General features: G+C 42.3%; 1 protein-coding gene across 1 annotated transcript in view; it reads left to right on the forward strand.

Annotated features, from left to right (window-relative positions):
• Positions 1 to 317: 317 nt before the first annotated feature.
• The window catches only part of mdfi (MyoD family inhibitor), a 116,155-nt gene continuing 94,096 nt past the window's right edge, over positions 318 to 22,376 (forward strand). The window contains exons 1-2 of the mRNA XM_043716263.1: positions 318 to 576; positions 904 to 1,009. Of these exons, the coding sequence (XP_043572198.1) occupies positions 922 to 1,009 (88 nt within the window). The 5' untranslated portion in view covers positions 318 to 576; positions 904 to 921. The remainder of the gene's footprint in view (positions 577 to 903; positions 1,010 to 22,376) is intronic.

Consider the following 22,376-nt stretch of genomic DNA (forward strand, 5'->3'; position numbering starts at 1 on the left):
ACCCTGTTTCCCTTCGAATATCAGGGCAGGGCTGGAACGAGGCACATCAGAGATGACACTGACAGAGACTGAGGGATTGAAAACTCATTCCCTGGGTCTCTGGCTCTCAGCTCACCCACTCCGACACGTTTTACCTTTTCTCCCTAAATGATGCAATTGGAGAGAAACTGCAAAGGTTATTGTTGATTCATATCAAACCAGGCAAATAATCCTGACTCTCCCTCTCTGCTTCCTTCCAGACCACTCTCAGGTTTTACAGAGACGCAGTGCGTCGCTTGCCAGAATTATTTGTGTTTTTTTTTCTCTCTCTGTGTCTCTCTCTGGGACTGAGTAAACTTTCAGTGAGTTGCAGATTTCTTTTCGAAACGTAGATCCTGTAGGAGGAAACTGAGAGATCCGAAAAGCGGGCGGTTTCCGCCTCTCACTGTAAGGCATAGAGAGAGAGAGAGAACGGGACAGAGAGGCAGAATGTGAAAGGGGCCAGGGAGAGATTAACAACAGCCCGAGACAGCCCGGAACACGCTCCAATCAACAGACAAGGAACTGACACCATCTCACTGGAAAACTAAACCTGCAGTAAGTCTGAAAACAAAAGTTAACAATTTTATTGTTAGGAAGGGGGAGAAGTATAAGCTTAAAACTGTAAAAGTTTCTGAGGTACCTAGTTTTGGCTGAAGTCAGATCGATGAGATTTATAAAAGATTTTAAACTCAAACCGAAATGATTCATTCAGAGATAGAGAGCGAGAAAGTTTCAGGCGGACGAATGCAGCTTCCCAATAATGCCAGAGCCAGGCTTGCTCTCTAGTTTAGGCAAGTTGCTCATTATTGAGTGGCGCATTGTCCAGGAGGGCACATTTAAAGGGAGGTTTTAACGAGCGGGTTGTCCGTGTTCCGTTTGCAGTTTGCAGTAGATGTCTCAATGTCTCAGGAGAATCACCGGTGCTGCAGCTCCAAGGAACAAGAGCCATCGCCCACTGCACAGGAGACGGGATCGTCCTGGGATAGAGGTAGGGGGAGGACCGAGCGGCCGCAGAGCGTCGGTGAGAGACAGGAGTACAGGAGCTCAAAGAGAAATAAACCCATCATGTTAAAGACAGACATACAAGGTCAGAGAGAAACAGAAATATACGCAAAGAGTCAGAAACAAGAGATAAGGTTAGAGAGAGACAGACATATAGAGAAAGCGAATGAACATCTCAGACAATATGAGATGCAATATACACTGAGATACGAAAGAGACAGGTCACACAAGAACAGAGACTCAATGAGGAGCACTGACGCAGACTTGTATCGTACAGGTATAAACAGCATAGAGACACTTAACTGAGAGACAGACCTATAGAACATAAATATTCACACTGACAGACAAATAAATCATGTCCAGTCACACATTAGACAAAAGACAGAAAAGCCAAGCCAATGGAATATTTCTGAAATGTTCTGGTTTTATTGTAAAACCCATACATTTGCTCAATTAAAACTTTCAGAGATAATGAAATGGACACCTCAATACACAGAAATGCACAAACTCTGAGCCAGAGCAGACTGGGATAGAACATGCACCATAAACATACGTACATTTGTAGAGAAACAGACACACACACAGGGCACACCCCACTCTTACAACACACTCAGTTACAAAGCGTTCATCTGATTGTATCTTTTTTGTATTTTTGAAGCTTCTGAAAATTGTATGTTTGAAAGGATCTTATATTTCGGATGAAAAGTTGGATATTCTACCTGACAAGAGTGAGCATGGTTTTATTAGGCACAATGACCAACAGAGATTAGCCCTTTAGCTGTTCTCTGATGGGTCACACTCCTATTCTTGAATCAGAAGGTCATGGACTCAATCTCCACTTCAAAAGCTTGAGTACATAATCCAGACCAGGGAGTTGTGCTGGGGTATGAGACAGGACAGCAAGGCTTTGTCTGTTCTGCAAAACATATCATGGCACTATTCTCTAAAAACTAGGGTTTGTTTTTGAGGTTGATGGCTGTCCAACTTCAGCAGACAAAGACAGAACTGGAGCCAAATCTCTCTGCACTCTAAAAGATTTAATTTTCAGATACAGATTACAGGCATGCATAAAGCCCAACAACCATAATTAATACTTACTACCTGAATACATTTCGCAATGTACAAATAAAACTAACAAATATCAATCCCTCAACCAACATCAAAACAGATCACCTGGCCATCATCTCACTCCAGCATGTGGAACATTGTTGTGTGAAATTGATTCTTACAGTTCTTACAAACATTTGAAATATTGTTCTTGTTGCAATGTATTGATGGTAAAACAGTCTGTGATTGAAGTTGTGAAGGCAACAGTAAATATACAAGCCATTATTTATGGAATGCCAACATGCTATTTGCCTTTCTCATTGCTCTTTATAACTGCATACCAACTTTCTGGACTTCTCAAACAAAGACAGCCAAATACACCCAAGTACAAATATTTTATGCTCTCTCATGATGTGACAGCATGGTGATAATGACACTGGCACAGAAATTCAGAGTCAGAGGCCAGTGCTAGAAGGACATGGGCTTGAAACCCACCGGGATAGCGAAAGAAATTTGAATTCAATAAAAAATGACTGAAATAAAAACACAAGATAGTTGATTGTTGAAAAATTCAGTTTGGTTCCCACATGTCTTTTTCCAGGAAGGAAATCTCCTGTTCTTCCCTGGTCTGGCTGACATGTGACTCCAGCAGTATGGTTGACTCTTAATTGCCCTGCGGGCTATTAGGGATAGGCAATAATGCGGACCATCCAGTATGTCCATATTCCATGAATGAATAAGGAAAACTAAAAAGTATTCTGATTTCCGACCAAATTGAATAACCTCACACTTCTAGATACAAATCAGAAATTTCTAATCAATTTGTCATTGAGCAATCATTGATCACTCAGGTTTGTTTCAGTGTGTTGAATGCTCTGCAATAAAAATTCTGGCATTTCCCAACAACTTGCATACAGCTGTCTCAAAGTTCTGATTTCTTTCTCTCTTTTGCTTCTTGAATAGTGGTGATAGTTTTTCTATCTTCCAATCCGCTGGGACTATTCTACAATCTTTGGAATTTGGAAGATCACAACAATGCACCCACTGTCTCTGGTCCTCAGGATTTATCAACCTTTTCTTCCCAATAGTTTCACTGTACATTTTCTAAACTCATAATGAATTACTATTAAGTTTTTTCATTAGGTGCTTGATTCCCAATAGGATGTTACTGTCTTCTGCTTGTTGAGACAGAGACAAAGTATTTGATCTTATGACTCTATGTTTCCTTTTGCCCCATTAGGGCAGCAGTGTGGCTCTGCTGCCTCACACATTGGGGACCCAGGTTCAATTCCACCCATGGGTGACTGTGTGGGTTTCCTTTGGATTCTCAGGTTTCCTCCCACAGTCCAAAGATTTGTAGTTTGGTGGCCATGTTAAATTGCCTGTAATGTGCAGGCAAGGTGGGTTAGCCATGGGAAATACAGGATTGGGTGGGATGCTTTTCAGAGTGTCAGTGTAGACTTGATGGGCTGAATGGTCTGCTTCTGCACAATACAGATTCTGTTTCTGTCATAATTTCTGCTGTCAAAGCCTTGAAGAGACTAACGTTTTCAGTTGCTGTTCTCAACTTTTGTAATATCTCTACCGTCTTTCTTGCTCGTGTATTTTCTTCCTTGCTAACTATTTGTTCAGCTTTTACTGGTTTCAAGATCTGTTGCAATCTTTGGGCTTTCTCTGGTTCTTCACAATATTACTTGCCTTTTCTTTTAATCTGTTTTTCTTTAGTCAGCCATGGATTAGTTACTTTTCCCAGGGTGATCTCGTTTCACAGTAGAATATATTTTTGCTGATAATTCTTAGTTGTTTCTTTTAATGTTTTGTACTGCTTGTAGTCAGTATGGCAGTTCAACAATTTCCCAATCAACCTTGCCTACTGATATCAATGTAAGCTTATTTAAGTTAAAGATGCATGTTTGCTGACTCAAGTGACTCTTAAACCTAATATGCAATCACATCATATTATGACTACTGACACTTGGGAGTGTTTAGCTTGAGGTTATAAATTAACGTGATCTCATTACACAATACAAGGTTTAATATAACATCATCAATTGTTCAAAAATGGAAGATGCTGGAGAAACTCAGAAGGTCTGGTATCATCGATGGAGAGAGAAACAGAAATAACATTTTGAGTTCAATGATGTTAAAGTTGTTATTGACAAAAGGGGAGAAGGAGTGAGTGAAACAGATGGTGAGGCTGCTCAGGCCAAAACGGAGTGCTAATCATGATAAAGGAATGATTGAGATGTAAAATAGGTGTTAATGAGAGGTTTGCCCAGCACTTTCTATCTTTATTTCAGATCTCTGGCATCCACAGTACTTTATTTGACTCTTCACTGGTTTGTTTCACAACATACTGCTTCAGGACATTCCACAAACATCTTTTCCATATTATCTTTTCAATTTGACTTATTCAGACCATATGAAGATTGAAACTATTAAATTATATTTGTATGAATTCTTACATTTTGTCCGATAGTATAACTAAAGTTAGGCAGTATGCAGTATATTTTGCTGACGTTTGTGAACTCTCCCCATATTGATTCTGTTTACTGGCATCCAAACCAAGATCCTTTCTCACTCCTATCCTGCAGTAACCATTATCATCAGGACAATGACAACCTTTTCTCCATTTCATCTGTCTTTTTGAAATGTCTTTTTCAGCTCCCAACTTTAGTCGGGAAGAAAGTGAGGACTGCAGATGCTGGAGATCAGAGCTGAAAATGTGTTGCTGGAAAAGCGCAGCAGGTCAGGCAGCATCCAAGGAGCAGGAGAATCGACGTTTCGGGCATGAGCCTTTCAGGCTCATGCCCAAAACGTCGATTCTCCTGCTCCTTGGATGCTGCCTGACCTGCTGCGCTTTTCCAGCAACACATTTTCAGCTCCCAGCTTTAGTCACCTTGCAACCACATATGTGTGTTTATTTTAAAATTCATTAATGGGCTGTGGATGTCAGAGAGCAGCTAAGGGTCATCCACATTGCTTTTGGGTCTGGAGTCACATGTAGGCCAGACCAGGTAAGGATGGCAGTTTCCTTCCCTGAAGGACATTAGTGAACAGCAACATTTTCCCTGACAATTGTTTCACTGTCATCATTAGACTCCTAAGTCCAGATTTTTATTGAGTTTAAATTCCACCAGCTGACATAGCAGAATTTGAATCAGTGTCCCCAGAGCATTACCTGGGTATCTGGGTTTAATGATTTGACAATAATACTGTACCACTAGACCATTACCTTCCCAAAGTAATATAAGTTCAATCTGTTTCTCTCATTTATTTTATTAGACTGCTTTGTTAGACAAAGTGTCTGTGATTTGCTTTTTTTTTTGCTATTAATCCCTGCTTTGACCATTGTTGCTGGTGCACCATTACCATTAAACTCTCTGACATTTTGCATTGTCTTTACCTCAGGTGTTCCATCAGGTAAAATGAGATTCAGGTAGATTACTTTGAAGTAATTGGTGATATAACTCAGACATCAGTAAGAGAGAAGGCTCTGGTCTAGAATGAACATGTGAAGAGTAGACACTGCACTAGAGAGCTGTATTTTATAACTTACTTTGTGCAAATGTAACTAAGGAGCATCACAGGACATAACCAGTTGAAGAACGTTATTTGGAGATGAGGAACAAGCAGCATCAGGGATAGTGTATGTGCACAGATCCCCTAGTCCAGTATCTCAATGTGCAGGTGGCAGGTCTGGTTTAAAGCACAAGGTAATGTTGGCTATTGCCTTGCATTTTCTCTTCAGATTTCAAAATGTTCCTAATTCCTTATTGATCATTGAATCAGTCAGCACAGAAAGAGACTATTCAGCCCATCCTTCCTTTGTCAGTTCTTTGAAAGAGCTATGCAACTAGTCCCACTCGCCAGTTCTTATATTAAAATATCAGAGCTCGGAGCAGGAGGAGGCCATTCAGCCCCTCAAGCCTGCTCTGCCATTCAATACGATCATGGCTGGTCCTCTCCTGGCTACTACTACACATTCATCCCCTGCTTTCCATTAACCTTTCACCCCATTACTAATTAAAAATCTGTTAGCTCCTCCTTAAATTTACTCAATGTCCCAGCATCCACTGCACCCTGGGAGAGTGGATTCCACAGATTCACAACCCTTTGAGAGAAGTAATTTCTCCTTATCTTTGTTTTAAATCTACTGCCACTTACCCTAAAGCAATGATCTCTCTTTCTGGACTACCTCACAAGGAAAACATTCTCCATACATTGACTTTCTAATCCCCCTTTAGAAACTTATAGACCTAAATTAGATCTCCTCCCAAACTTCTAAACTCTAGAGAGTATTAGCCTAAACTGCTGAACCTCTCTTTATAAACAAACACTTCATCTCTGGAACCAAGCTCTGAACTGCCTCCAACCCAACTACATCCCTCCTCATGTAAGGTCTTTCCCCATTGCCCTGCACTTCCTATCATGTTTATCCAATTTATTTAATTTCTTTCAAAACGTATTAATGAATCTGCCTCTGATGGCCTTTCAGACATTGTGGACTAACAGCTCAGGGGCTCTCAGGTGCTGGTATACACCACCAATGACAGGAGCCCCAACCTGATTATGTACCCCTAAGATTCTGTACCTAGGTACCTTGTACCTGCGATGGTGTCATAAGTAGCAGCTTATTAACTTTTCACTGTACTCATGTGAGTAAATGTGACAATAAACCTAAAAAAACCCGACTGAATATCCCCTTGAAGAGCATGAGCCTGTGGTCAAGGACAGCACTGTCTGAGAAAGTTCTTTGTGATCACATCAAACAAATTTGCTGGTGTTCATGGAGTGCACAGTGAGGTTGCAGAGCAGTTTCTAAGATGGTGATCCAGAATTTCATTGGCATCCTTTCTGTCATGTAGAGTTTTGTGTCACTTGAATACACATATGAACAGCTTCTTCCCCATTGTTACCAGACTTTTGAACATACCTCTTAAATGTTAATGTTGATCTCCTTTTCTGCACCTTATCTGTGACTGTAACACTGTATTCTGCAGTCTGCTCTGCTCCCTGATGCACTGTGTATGGTACAATCTGGCTGTGGACCATGCAAAACAACACTTTTCACTGTATCTCGGTGCACGTGACAATAATAAATCAATCAAACAAACAAAATCAAACAACCCTTCCCCGGTATTCAGGCACGTTCATCACTCACAAACACACTCACATACTGACATAAACTAAACACACACACACTTATACATACACTTCCATGCACACACACTCACACCCCTCACACTCCCAAAATCCTGGCATCTCACTATTTCAAGGCAGTCCCATTAGTGATAACAAGAAGCTTTCTGATCCTGAGCAGGAAATACATTTAAACTATTGCAGGACAACTAATGTAAACCTTTTGAAGTGTAGTCACTATTGTCATATGGGAATTGGGGAAGGCAATCTGCACACAGCAAGATCCCACAGACACTAGTGTGATCACCACCAGATGCAGTAATCGGTTTTCGTGATGTTGGACGAGGGATAAACCTTGATCCATGATACCAGGGAGATTTGTTCCTCCTCTTTATTAAATAATGTTGTGAGGCTTTTGCATAAGCTGAGTGGACAGAATGTGGGGTGGTGTCTTTAGTCTTAATGTCACAAATAAAAGACCTCCTCTCCTCAGAACTGCACTGGTTTGTTAGCCAAGAGTTTACAGCCCAGTTTTCTGGAGTGAGATTGAACTCACCTCCTTTGTTCCTGGGGAGAGAGGAGACTCACTGAGACAAGACTGACATCGGTCTTACCTGATTCAAGACTGATTGGTGCCTCCTAGTGACTGAGGCAGGGATGTGTGTGTGTGCCTGTGATAATCAAGGAACAGGAAGATTCCAGCATCTGCTCTGCTGTGCTCTGACTGAGCTGATTCAAGCTCAGCTGATGGTTCAGACAATAGTCAATAGAAGCAAAACAGTGCAGCTACTTTCAATCTGAAAAGCAGAAAGTACTGGAGAAACTCAGTAGGTCTGGTCATGACTGGGGAGAGAGAAGAACAGAGTTAATGTTTTGAGTCTAATGTGACTGTACTTCAGAATGAAGTTCTGAGAAAAATCATTCAAGGCAGAGTCATATCGGACTCAAAACGTTCTCTCAGTTTCTCTCTCCACAGATACTGCCAGAGCTGCTGAGTTTCTCCAGCATTTACTGTGTTTGTTTCAGATCATAGAACTGGCTTTCACTTTCCTGGGAGGATCAGCTAGAGTCTCTGTTCATATCCAGTGACACTTGGCAAAAAGTACAGCTGCCTGATGGAGACAGAATCTTGCTGTGATGCCTATCACAGTTAAGTAGCCACAAGCTGGTCTCTGTGCAGGGAAGGCACAGCACTAGTGCAGCATCATGAATCAGTGAGTGGCTTTGAGATGAGGGCAGAGAGGTAAAGAAATAAATTCCTCTTGATGTTGTAGAATTGGATCCAGCAACTCTTATTCCAGCTTCTCTTTTGGCCTTTGTTGCTAAAATTAAGCCGTGTTCCTTAGAGGAATCAGGCAGAATGTTTCCAAACAGATCCAGCTCTCTGCTCCCTCCAATGAGACGAACAGGGAAATCAAACAAATAAATATTTTGTTTCCCTAATTACTGGTAACATTCAAACAGTAATATGCTGTTGGTTGGTTCAAGATGTTTGACAGAGTTGGGGAACACAGTAATTCGGAGAGACTATCATTGACACTTTTCCTGCCAACATCGAATTTGGCTCAAATGTTTCCTGTTTTGAAGGGATTGAGACTGGATTGCAAACAGACTTTTGTTTATTTTGTGTGAATTTTGTGTTCACCTCGATGAGAAGTGGGAGTGTGAAAATAGAAGGGTTGTTAATTTTAACATCAGTCTTGAATTAGTTACAACATAGGGTTACATCCACAGCAAATCTCCACTGTCCCCATGATGGATACAGCATGTGGTAGATATAGAGTAAAGCTCCCTCTACACTGTGCCCATCAAACACTCCCAGGACCGGGACAGCAAGGGGTTAGATACAGAGTGCAGTTCCTTCTACACTCTCCCCATCAAACACTCCCAGGACAGGACAGCACGGGGTTAGATACAGAGTGCAGTTCCTTCTACACTCTCCCCATCAAACACTCCCAGGACAGGGACAGCATGGGGTTAGGTACAGAGTAAAGCTTTTTCTGCACGCTCCTCATCAAACACTCCCAGGACAGGGACAGCATGGGGTTAGGTACAGAGTAAAGCTTTTTCTGCACTCTCCTCATCAAATACTCCCAGGACAGGGACAGCATGGGGTTAGGTATAGAGTAAAGCTCCCTCTACACTCTCCCCATCTAACACTCCCAGGACAGGGACAGCATGGGGTTAGGTACAGAGTAAAGCACTATTTACACTATCCCCATCAAACACTCCCAGGGACAGGGACAGCACGGGGCTAGATACAGAGTAAAGGTCCCTCTAAACTGTCCCCATCAAACACTCCCAGGACAGGAACAGGGACAGGACAGGGTTAGATATAGAGTAAAGCTCCCTCTACACTCTCCCCATCAAACACTCCCAGGACAGGGACAGCACGGGGTTAGATATGGAGTAAAATTTGATCTGCATAGTGCATGCAGGAATGCCTTTCTGATCTGGTCTGCTAATTCTGTAACCCAGCTTCACTAAAAACAAGCCTGTGGTGCTTCTGTGAAGATATTCAATGAGGAAAGTTAGTGTGAACTGGGTTACGCTCCGTTAGAGGATAGAGAGTAAAAGGTGTCCTCAGTGAGGTTCCTGAGGGGCCTTGATTGGGTAGATGTTAGAAAGATGCTTCCCGTATGTGGGGGAGTCTAGAACAAAAGGACGCCATTTGAAAGTAAGGCATGAGAGTGGAATCAAGGCCACGGTCACTTCAGCCATGATGGGGTTGATGGTGAGGCAGGCAGGAAGGACACCTGCTCCTGATTTGTATAGTGGCCCAGAGTGTCCAACCTCGGATCATCGGCAGCCGGATTGATCCCCAAAGGGTAGATCCCCATTGGTAGAGGGATTGAGTTCCGGAACCACAATATCATGCTGTAACGGTACAAATCGCTGGTGCGGCCACACTTGGAATATTGTGTACAGTTCTGGTCGCCCCATTACAGGAAGGATGTGGAAGCATTGGAAAAGATGCAGAGGAGATTTACCAGGATGTTGCCTCGTCTGGAGGGAAGGTCTTATGAGGAAAGGTTGAGAGACTTGCGTTTTTTCTCATTAGAGAGAAGAAGGCTAAGAGGGGAATTGATAGAGACATACAAGATGATCAGAGGATTAGATAGGGTAGACAGAGAAAGACGTTTTCCTAGGATGGTGACGTCAGCTTGTACGAGAGGGCATAACTGCAAATTGAGGGGTGATAAATTTAAGACAGATGTCAGAGGCAAGTTCTTTAGGCAGAGAGTGGTAAGGGTGTGGAATGCCCTACCTGCTAAGGTAGTCAACTCAGCCACATTAGGGAGATTTAAACAATCCTTAGATAAGCTCATGGATGATTTTGGGATAGTGTAGGGGGACGAGCTGAGGAAAGTCCACAGGTCGGCGCAACATCGAGGGCCGAAGGACCTGTTCTGCGCTGTATTGTTCTATGTTCTATATTCTATGATATGCTACAGGACCCCGCGGATATCCCAATGCAGTGACTCTGTGGAAATTGCCCAGGAAGTTCCATCTTCCAACTGGTATATTCCCTGCTCTCTGGGAGGATCCTACAAAGTCTTAGACTCTGAGTTAGTGTTTGAGAGTTTGGATTTATGTGGAGAGTTACCCATAAAGTGTTAGCCCAGATTAAAACCATATCTGACTCCTAGATGATCATAAAAAATAACACTTTCTCAACACCCTGAACTCACCCTGGCCCAACTTCACCGTTAGACTGTCCTCCCAAAGCCCCTTGACTCCTAGACTCTTCTAACCTGATCTCCTAATCCCATCTGACCCAACCATGGCACCAGTTACTCCCACCAACCTCCTCCCTGATTCAACACAGCCCCCTGCCCAGATCTGACCTTACCTCCTGGCTGCACCTCGCCTGGCCCATCCTCACCACTACACAACTCTCTGCCCAGCTCCTGGACGACCACCCCCTCCCAATCCTACCTCACACAACACCATGACCAGACTTTAGAAGGTGCTGTCTGAGGACCGTTGGTGAATTGCTGCAGTGCATCTCGTAAATAGTTCGCACTGCTGCTACTGAGCGTCGATGGGGAAGGGAGCAGATGTTTGTGAATGTGGTGCCAATCAAGTGGGGGCTGCTTTGTCCTGGATAGTGTCAAACCTCTTGCCATCCAGGGCAAGTGGAGAGTATTCCATCACCCTCCTGACCTGTGCCTTGTAGATAGTGGACAGGCTTTGGGGAGTCAGGAGGGGAGTTACTTGCTGCAGGATTCCCAGCCACCCACATAGAATTTAGTGATGCGATCCCACCAAGAGAGTGTAAGGAGTTCAAAATGGAACATTAAAAGATAATAATCTTTGGATTACAGTTTGAGCTAAAGCCCAACTGGGCTAGGGACAAACAGATTTGGGATTTGAATGTGCGGATTAGGAGATAGTGTTTTTATTTCAGGAGCTGTGGTGCCAGTGCCAGTGTGGTGCCAAGCTGTTTCATTGGGATAGCTTCCATTTAATCCAGTCCAGGGCCAGTGAATTGGGAACTCAGACAGTGACTGGGGCTTTAAATAAGCACTGCAATGGGGTGGGGGAAGGAGTGTTGAGATAAGGATATACAGGGGAACCACGATTATCCTAACGTGATGGGCGGGCACTATTTCGTGCAGATAATCAATTATTCGGTTAATCGATTAAATGCCTTTCTGTTGGGGCTTGGAGTTTTTAACGTCTGCTCCCCGTTCAGGAGACTGCAGCAGCACACAGCGTGCAAGCTCCCCCCCTCTCCACCCCATCCAACACTGCTCCCCCCTCTACCCCGTGAGGAATCCCATCCACCCCCCCACCACCCCGTCCCCTCTCTGGAGCAGCTGGACACACACACACACACACACCTTCTGCCCTGTACAGGACAATGTTGGAGAGATTATGTGGGGAAAGGGGATGTAGGGGACACCCTTCTGTAGAACTCGAGGGAAAATGTGGGGAAAGAGGGCGGGAGGTCAGTCATTTGGAGACGGTGTCTGTTTAATCACTGTAAACAAAAGATGCGATCATTGTTGGAAACACGTCTTTGATGTAATGTTTCTATCGGGACCTCGAGATCTCCTTCGGATAAACCGATTTCTGGATAATTGGTATTCGGATAATCGAGGTTCCTCTGTATTCATCATTCTGAAGAAAAGAGTCAACTTTGAGGAGCAGGGGTCAGTTCAGATAAAACCAAGCAACTTGATCCAGGAAGGGACAGAGAATGTAATAACAGAAACTGTGTGTTAACGAGAAGGTCCTGGAGAACTGAGCTGGTCCTTCTAACCAGCCCACCTCGCAATTCACCCAAACCCTTGACAATCTGGAGGCAGTGGGTCCAAATGTGTTCACCCCCTCCTACTTCGTTAGAGCAAACAGCTGGTTTAAAGGAACTCATGGCAATTTCCCACCTCAAGCTCCCTGCATCCAGGGTGAAGGCATGGCCCTAACTCTTGGATCTGTGAATCTTGCTTGACCTATCACCAGTCAAACTACCTTCAGCCAAGTTTACATCCCTTTATGGCTCAGATCCCTGTGTGTTTTCGGATTAGTGACTCCTCACACTTTCTCCTATTTGATAAGGCACAGTGTAACCCATAAAGTTGGTGATATTCCTTTGTCTCCCCATTAGGTCTTCCTGTTGTACACATTCCAGCCAATAACTGATCATTAGTAGTCATCTACTCTGCAGCTTTCCCTTTCTCCCTAGCTCCTGACTGCATATCTTACAACGGCCAATGGAACTGATCACACTGCTCTGGCAAAATATTCCCCAGGACTTGAAACTTGCAAAGATAGGTCAATGGTCATAATTTCGTCCTGTTCAGCTTTGTAAAATCCAACCTCTGTGTCACTTAACCAGAATTTCTCAATTAGTCTTGTTCACTTTCCTGCTATTGGGCCTGAGACTGTCCACAGAAGATTTTCAATTTTTAAAAAAAATTGCTTCATTTCTTCACAACCCAATAACAAGACTGACAATGGGTGAAAGCTGCAAGCAAAATCACTGAAATTAAAAAAAAATGCGCATTACTCTTTTAGAAATTCAGATTGTAAAATTACCCATAATTATCCTTGATTCAGGCACAAAAAAAAAAGGCACAGAGGGGCTGCTTGGAGACTACTCGGGAGAATGGTGCCTATAATCTCACCTTAATACAGCTGACGCTCCAATTACAGAGAAGTTTTGGAAAGAATCCACTTGAGCAAAAGGCATTTGTGTTTCAATTCTTTTCAGTGACTGGTTTTACAGAGTGAAAAGTGGATTTGGAACAAATGAGTTTTATAAAATTGAAATTGCTCTGGATTTAAGCTTCATTAAGGATAAAAGGTTGATTTTTTTTTATAGAAAAGAAAAGGCACCATCACACCGTAGTGAACAATATAACAAAGATTGACTTAGTGCCTAATGTGTCTTATATATTAAAAATAGAAATCAATATCATGGAACAAGAAAAGGCTATTACCCCCAGTATTCCCAGTGCCTCCACAAAACCTCATGTACATCCTACACCGCCATGAATTTTACTAACCCCTTTAACCTTCTTCTAAAACTCCAATACGCTCAATCCTATTACAGACTTTACCCACTTATTGACATGAGTTGATTCCAGATCTACTCTGTCACAGATCTTAATGTTCAGTTAGAAAAGCAAGTCCAGAAATTGATTAACCCCTGAGATGGCTCCAAGGTATTTACTGAAGCAGCTGCAAGGATTTCATTGGTTTAACCATACAGCCTACTCCATGTTACACTCCTTTCAAAACCCCAAGAACTCTTCCCTTCTGTACATTACATTGCCTGTAAATAAATCAACCAGTCAAGTTAACTTGCAACACTTTGGCCTAACAGTGTGCTAATGCTGCCTAATCATTGATGATGGAAGTCGAGAGTATGGTGCTAGAAAAGCACAGCAGGTCAGGCAGCATCCGAGGAGCAGGAGAATTGATGTTTCGAGCTGGAACCCTTCATCAGGAAGGATGGTAGCTGCATTACCTAAATTTCAATAGTTTCATGTGATCTGTTGTCTCTCCACATTAGTCCACAAATTGTCCAGGATAGAGATCCGGGTTCACTTTTCCAAGAGACCCGATCCACGTTTCTGTGCTGGCTTTTTGCAAGAGCTAGTGAATTGGCCCTATTCCCTTATTCCTTGTTCATAACTTTTTTATGTTGAAGAATTCATCCAATTTTCAATTTTGAATTGGGCGGAAGGGTGGCTCAGTGATGAGCACTGCTGCCTCACAGCACTGGGGACCTGTGCTCAATTCTAGCCTCGGGTCTGTGTGGAGTTTATGCATTCTCCCTGTGTCTACGTGGGTTTCCTCTGGGTGCTCTGATTTCCTCCCACAATCCAAAGGTGTGCAGGTTAGGGTGGACTGGCCATTGGTAATGCAGGGTGACAGGAATGGGATGGGCCTGGATGGGACGCTCTTCAGAGGGTCAGTGTGGACCCGACTGGCCAAATGGCCTGTTTCCACACTGTAATTATTCAGTGAATCTGCGTCTACAGCCTTTTCAGACACTGCATTCCTAATCCGAACAACGCATTGTGTGGAAACGAAGTCTTATCTTCCCGCTCTAGTTTATTTGCCAAACTCATTAAATCCTTTTTGATAACTGACCATGCTGTCAGTGGAATCACTTTATCCTTATTAACTCAACCAGAGGCCTTCATAGTTTTAACAATTGCATTAAATCTCCCCTTAGCCTTCTCTGCGCTAAGGAGAACAATCCTAGTTTCCTCACTCTCTAAATGTTTTCAAGAGTTGAACGTAGTCATTAAAATGAATTAAATGTTTATCATTTACGAAAATTAACATTACTGATGCTTTGATACTTAAAAACAAGTAGGTTTTTCTCTACCTTTTCTTTCTAGTTTCCAGGACAGTTTATTTGGAATATCTTTGGGGTATAGCGTTGCCTCAAGCCTGGATTGATGGGTTAACTTGTCTAGTCCAATCCCCTGTCAGGAAAGAGAACCATTTCAAATGAGTTTGTGGCAGGTTCTAACTCTGTTCAAATCTAAAAAAAATCAATAATTAAGCAGGAATTGGCTTCATCTCAGCAGCAGTCTTGCTTGAAGCAACAAGGTATGCAGTGAGTGTGGGTCAGGGAAGGGTCGGACAAGACAGAGGTTAGAAGCTGCAACTGGAGATGGATTGCTGACTGTTCTTACGTTGACCTGACCTTACAGAGGTCACTGCTGGCCGAGACAGTGGAAGTAGGAGAATATTCTAATTAGTGACACAACTGACTGCTCATCTGAATGAGCAGAAAAATATGTGAAATGTTATTCCAACTGTTAAACTAAAAGAAATAGAGGGAATGTTAGCTGGCTGATCTTAGAAGCAGATGTTGCCTGATTGGAACATAGGATCAGGAGTAGGCCATTCAGCCAGTTGAGCCTGCCCCACCATTCAATACTGTCATGGCTGACCAAACCCTTCAAGGCCTCTAACCCGCCCAGCAGCGGCAGCAAGATAACGGCTCCTCCTGACGATTGGTACGAGACCCCAGACTGACCAAGTCCCCAGACTGACCAAGTCCCCAGACTGACCAAGTCCCCAGGCTGACCCGGTTTCCTGACTGACTGAAATCCCAGACTGACCGAGACCCTAGACTGACTGAGTCTCCTGGCAGACCATGTCCCCAGGCTGACCGAGACCCCAGGCCATGGCTAGGTTCTAGGTGGCTGACCATTCTAAATGCCTTTATGGAGATAAAACTTCAGACTTTAGGATCTGGATGTTTTTCTTAACTTTTGGTTTTATCATATTTCTGTTAAGATTTTTTTAAATTCTGTTTTTTAATCAAGATGGCACTAGAGAATGGTGACTTTGCACACTTTTCACTGTACACATGTATTCTTATACTTGGGTACAAGTGACATTAAAATCTAATTCTACTTCTAATTCAGTATACTATTGGTAATCAGAAATTAATCTCTACCTTAGACTCAAACACTGAGCTTCTCTCTCCCACTGGGATAGAGAATTCCAAAGGTTCAAAACCTTCTGAGTAAAGCAATTTCTCCTCACCCTCAACCCAAATGGGATGCACATTATTTTTAAATTGTGTTCCCCGGTTCTAGACTCCTGGACAGGGGAAACCCCTAACCCGTGTCTCCCCTGTCTGTTCCTTTGAATATTTTATAAGTTTCAATGAGGTCACCCACCCTTCTTGCTCCCATTCTTCAAAACTCCAGAGAAAACAAGTTTGCTCAATCTCTCCTTATAGTTCAGTCCCACCATCCCAGCAACAAGTTTAGTGTATTTTTGTTGCACTCCCTCTATGACAATGATACCTTTGCTGAGATAAGAAGAACAAAACAACACAGAGTACTCTCGGTGTGGTCAAACAAAGCTCCTACACATCTGAAGTGAGACATCACTGCTCCAGTCCTCAGATCTTCATTCAATAAAGGCTAACATTCCATTAGCCTTTCCAATAGCTTGCTGCACCTGCATGTTAGCCTCCAGTGATTTATCAACAAGAACACCCAAGTCACTTTGTATATCTACACTTTCCAATCTCCCACCATTTAAGAAACACTCTGCACATCGGTTTCCCCTCCCACACTGGGGAGACCTTCACATTTTTCCACATTATATTCTATCTGCCATGTTTGTGCCCATTCACTGAGCCTGTCCACATTCTGCTGAATCTGCATTACATCTTCTATACATCACACTTTTATCCTACGCTGATGTAAAGTTAATGGGTCCGTAGTTCCCTATTTTCTCTCTCACTCCCTTCTTAAATAATGGGTGACATTTTCTACTTTCCAATCATCAGGAATCATTCCAGAATCTATGGAATTTTAGAAGGTTATCACCAATCCATCAGCTGTTTCTATCTGCATTCTTCAACATGTAGAACATGTGATGAAGAACATCAGATCCTGAAGATTTATCAAATTCCAGCTCCATTAGTTTCTCCAGTACAACCTTTTTACTAAGACCAATTTCCCTCAATTCTTCATTCTCCTCAGCTACTTAGATCTTTAGTTCTGGGAGATATCTGGGACCTTCCCTGATGCAAACAGACAAAATAATAATTTAGTTTCCCGGTATTTCTCTGTTTCCCATTGTAACTTGTCCCAACTCTACCTGTAATTGACCCAGATTTGTTTTAGAAACAGATTCTTTATATGCACATGAAGAAGCTTATAACATCCATTTTCATGTCTTTGCTAAGTTAAATTTATATTCTATTCTCTCTTTCCAGTTTCTTGATCATCCTTTGTTGCATTCTATAAACCCCTAATCCTCAGAATTACTGCTAGTTCTGGCAATACTACAGGCCTGTTCTTATCTTATGCAAATCTGAACTTTCTTTCTTAGCCATGGTTGACTGACTTTTTTTTGGGATTTTGCAACTTTTTCATTAGATTCCCTACAGTGTGGGAAGAAGCCATTTGGCCCAACCAGTCCACACTGACATCCAAAGAGTAACCCACCCAGACCCATTCCCCTCTGACTAACGTACCTAACACTATGGGCAATTCATCTGGCCTGTACATCTTTTGGACTGTGGAGGAAACCCACACAGACACAGAGAGAATGTGTAAACAGTGGCCAGGAGTGGGAATCAAATCTGGGTCCCTGGCGCTGTGAGGCAGCAGTGCTAACCACTGAGCCACCGTGCCAAACTTGTAGGAAAGTTTAGGTGTTGTAAGTTTTTCAAAGACTATCCATTGTCTGTGTATAGGTGCTTTAATGTATTTTCCTGATCTCCATCACCCACTTTGTGCCTCACCCTTTCCTAATTACCCTTATTCAAACTTAACACCTTGTTTCAGAACGAACTACGTCATTTTCACACATAATGTAAAATGCTATCATATTGTGATCACTTACCCTTAAAGGTTCATTTACAACAAGATTGTTAATTGGCCTTTTTTCATGACATAACATTAGATCTACAATAGTATCTCCTCTGACACACTGCTCTAGAAAACCATCGCAAACCCATTCCACAAACACATCCTCCACAGACTTATTGCTTATGCTGGTTTGCCCGGTCGAGATGCAGATTGAAGTCACCCATCGTTACTGCATTACCCATGCTACAAATATCTCTCCTGATTCGTACCATGTCCCACACTCCCATTACTGTTTGCTGGCCAATAAATAATTCCTACCAACGTCTGCTGCCCCTTGCTTAGTTCCATCCAAACCGATTCCACAATTGTTCTCCTGATCGGAGATTCTTCCTGACACATCCCTCACTATCAGTACAACTCCACCTCCTTTTCCTTCTTGTCTATTCTTCCTCAATATCAAATATCTTTGAATATTCAGTTCCCAGACTTGGTTACTGTGCAGTTGTGTCTTTGTGATGACAATTAAATCATATCCATGAATCTCTCTTTGTGCCTTTAGATTGCTCACCTTGTTGCATACATTCACACAGAATGCCCTTAACTTTGTTCTTCTGATATCATTCTGCTTTCAAGCCATTCTCAATATTCAGCTTTATTTCTCCTGTCTCTTGTCCTTAGCATCTTTTTTGATTTCCTATTAATAACTTTGTCTTCTTCCAGTTTGGTTTACCTCTGAGGTTCCCATCCCCGGACAAACTGGTTTAAATTCACCCCAACTCCCGGAGCCAGCGAAACTCTGTGCAAGGATACCAATCCCTTCCCTGTTAACCTGTCTGAATTCTACAGGTCCCACCATCCCCAACGCTGGTCCCAATTCCTCAGAAATGTGATGTTTACACCAGTTCTCCAGCCACATGCGCAACTGGTCAATCCTCCCATACTTACGCTCAATTACAAATGGTTCTGGGACTAATCCTGGAATTCCTGCTTGAGGTCCTGCTTTTTAATTTCCTTCCAAACTCCCTGAAATCTGCCTTCAGGACGTCATCCCACTTCCTGGAACTAATGTGGACCACAACCTCTGGCTGATTCCCCTCCTGCAGAAGGATGCCCTACAGCTGCTCCATTACATCCCAGCCCCAGGAAGGCAACATATCCTCTGGGAGTGATGTTACAGCAGACAGAATCACCTGTCTGACTCTCCTGATTGTTGGGTCCTCTATAACTATAACTCTGACTTTTACATGCTCCTTTCTCCTCCCATGTCCTGCCTGTTGTGCCATGGACCTAGCTCTGGTTGTTGAGTGAACCATCGTCCTCACAGTTTCCAAAATGGAATATTGACTAGCAAGCATGATGTGCTATCCCAACCCTAACCCTGCACTACCTACCTGGTTTCTGTAACCTGTCTGGTAGCCAATCCAGTGCCTTTCTGCCGGTAGCTTCCCATCTGCAGTGTGACTATCCCACATTCCTCCTTATCCCCACGGTCCCAAAACCTGGAGCTCGAGCTTGTGCAGGTAGTGACCCTTTCTGAAGGTGAGTTTCTCTGGGACACATGGTATGTCCATCACTTCCACATACTGCAAAACGGATACTCCGCATCACCCTTATGGCCTGCCATCCTGTAACTCTGAAAATATTTGTTAACCTTCAAATAATGTATTGGGATATGCTGTAGGCAGGCGTATGGAGTTAGGCCACAGACCAGTCATGATCTCTTTGAATGGTGGAACAGGCTTGAGGGACAGAATGGCCTACTCCTGTTCCTATAACTATGGACTTAACATGAAAACATAACACGTTATTGCTCAGAGAAAGAGAGACAAAATTTCTAGAGATAAAATAAACATCTAACTTTAACTTTAAAGATTAGAAATACTAACTAAACCTACTCACCAATTATCTGCTTTCCCTTTACTTGATACATCATGTAGCTATTGGTCTCAGTACAGAAAGGCCTCATGATTTGTGCATTATTTCCTCTCCAGCTGACCTCTCACTCTACAGACTTTATTTCTTGGAGTACACTATAATTGAAACACCTATTTCCCCACACTGCCCTGAATTCTACTTTGACCCAAACTTCCAGCTACCCACTCTGCCTCTGCCTCATTTTGAAGATGTCTCCTTCACTCTGAACATACAGCTTACTCTTTGGTTATTATAAATCACACACTGTTTCGATTTCCATTGGTTGATGTGATGATTGGAAGAAGGTGGATCTCATTGACTACAAGATCTTTGACTGGGACTGTTAACCTGGGCCAGTCAGGGAGCCCAGGCTGACAAATATAAATGGGAGTGTCAGAATTTCCTCGTTTCAGGGACTGACTCCAAGCTGGCTGGCCACAGTCTATGTACTGTGTACTGTGTACTCTGCACTGTGTACTCTGTACTGTTTACTATGTACTGTGTACTGTGTACTATGTACCGTGTACTATGTACCGTGTACTCTGTACCGTGTACTCTGTACCGTGTACTGTGTACCGTGTACAGTGTACTGTGTAATGTGTACCATGTACCGTGTACTCTGTACTGTAAACTGTGTACTGTGTACCATGTACTCTGTACTGTGTACTCTGTACTGTGTACTATGTACTGTGTACTGTGTACTATGTACTGTGTACTATGTACTCTGTGCTGTGTACTATGCACTGTGTACTGTGTGCTATTTACTATGCACTGTGTACTGTGCACTATGCACTATGTACTGTGTACAGTGTACTGTGTACTGTGCACTGTGCGCTATGTACTGTGTGCTATGTACTGTGTACTGTGTACTGTGTACTATGTACAGTTTATTGTGTACTGTGTACTATGTACTGTGGGCTGTGTACTGTGTACTGTGTACTATGTACTGCATATTGTGTACTGTGTACTATGTACTATACTGTGTACTGTGTACTATGTACTGCGTATTGTGTACTGTGTACTATGTACTATGTGCTGTGTACTATGTACAGTGTACTGTGTACTATGTACTCTGTACTGTGTACTATGTACTGCATATTGTGTACTGTGTACTATGTACTATACTGTGTACTGTGTACTATGTACTGCGTATTGTGTACTGTGTACTATGTACTATACTGTGTACTGTGTACTATGTACTGCGTATTGTGTACTGTGTACTATGTACTATACTGTGTACTGTGTACTATGTACTGCGTATTGTGTACTGTGTACTATGTACTATACTGTGTACTGTGTACTATGTACTGCGTATTGTGTACTGTGTACTATGTACTATACTGTGTACTGTGTACTATGTACTGCGTATTGTGTACTGTGTACTATGTACTATATTGTGTACTGTGTACTATGTACTATATTGTGTACTGTGTACTATGTACTATATTGTGTACTGTGTACTATGTACTATATTGTGTACTGTGTACTATGTACTATATTGTGTACTGTGTACTATGTACTATATTGTGTACTGTGTACTATGTACTATATTGTGTACTGTGTACTATGTACTATATTGTGTACTGTGTACTATGTACTATATTGTGTACTGTGTACTATGTACTATATTGTGTACTGTGTACTATGTACTATATTGTGTACTGTGTACTATGTACTATATTGTGTACTGTGTACTATGTACTATGTACTATGTGCTGTGTACTATGTACAGTGTACTGTGTACTATGTACTGTGTACTGTGTACTATGTACTGCGTATTGTGTACTGTGTACTATGTACTATATTGTGTACTGTGTACTATGTACTATATTGTGTACTGTGTACTATGTACTATATTGTGTACTGTGTACTATGTACTATATTGTGTACTGTGTACTATGTACTATATTGTGTACTGTGTACTATGTACTATATTGTGTACTGTGTACTATGTACTATATTGTGTACTGTGTACTATGTACTATATTGTGTACTGTGTACTATGTACTATATTGTGTACTGTGTACTATGTACTATATTGTGTACTGTGTACTATGTACTATATTGTGTACTGTGTACTATGTACTATATTGTGTACTGTGTACTATGTACTATATTGTGTACTGTGTACTATGTACTATATTGTGTACTGTGTACTATGTACTATATTGTGTACTGTGTACTATGTACTATATTGTGTACTGTGTACTATGTACTATATTGTGTACTGTGTACTATGTACTATATTGTGTACTGTGTACTATGTACTATATTGTGTACTGTGTACTATGTACTATATTGTGTACTGTGTACTATGTACTATATTGTGTACTGTGTACTATGTACTATATTGTGTACTGTGTACTATGTACTATGTACTATGTGCTGTGTACTATGTACAGTGTACTGTGTACTATGTACTGTGTACTGTGTACTATG

Source organism: Chiloscyllium plagiosum, chromosome 26 (genome assembly GCF_004010195.1).
Source record: "Chiloscyllium plagiosum isolate BGI_BamShark_2017 chromosome 26, ASM401019v2, whole genome shotgun sequence".
NCBI classification, from domain to species: Eukaryota; Metazoa; Chordata; class Chondrichthyes; order Orectolobiformes; family Hemiscylliidae; genus Chiloscyllium; species Chiloscyllium plagiosum.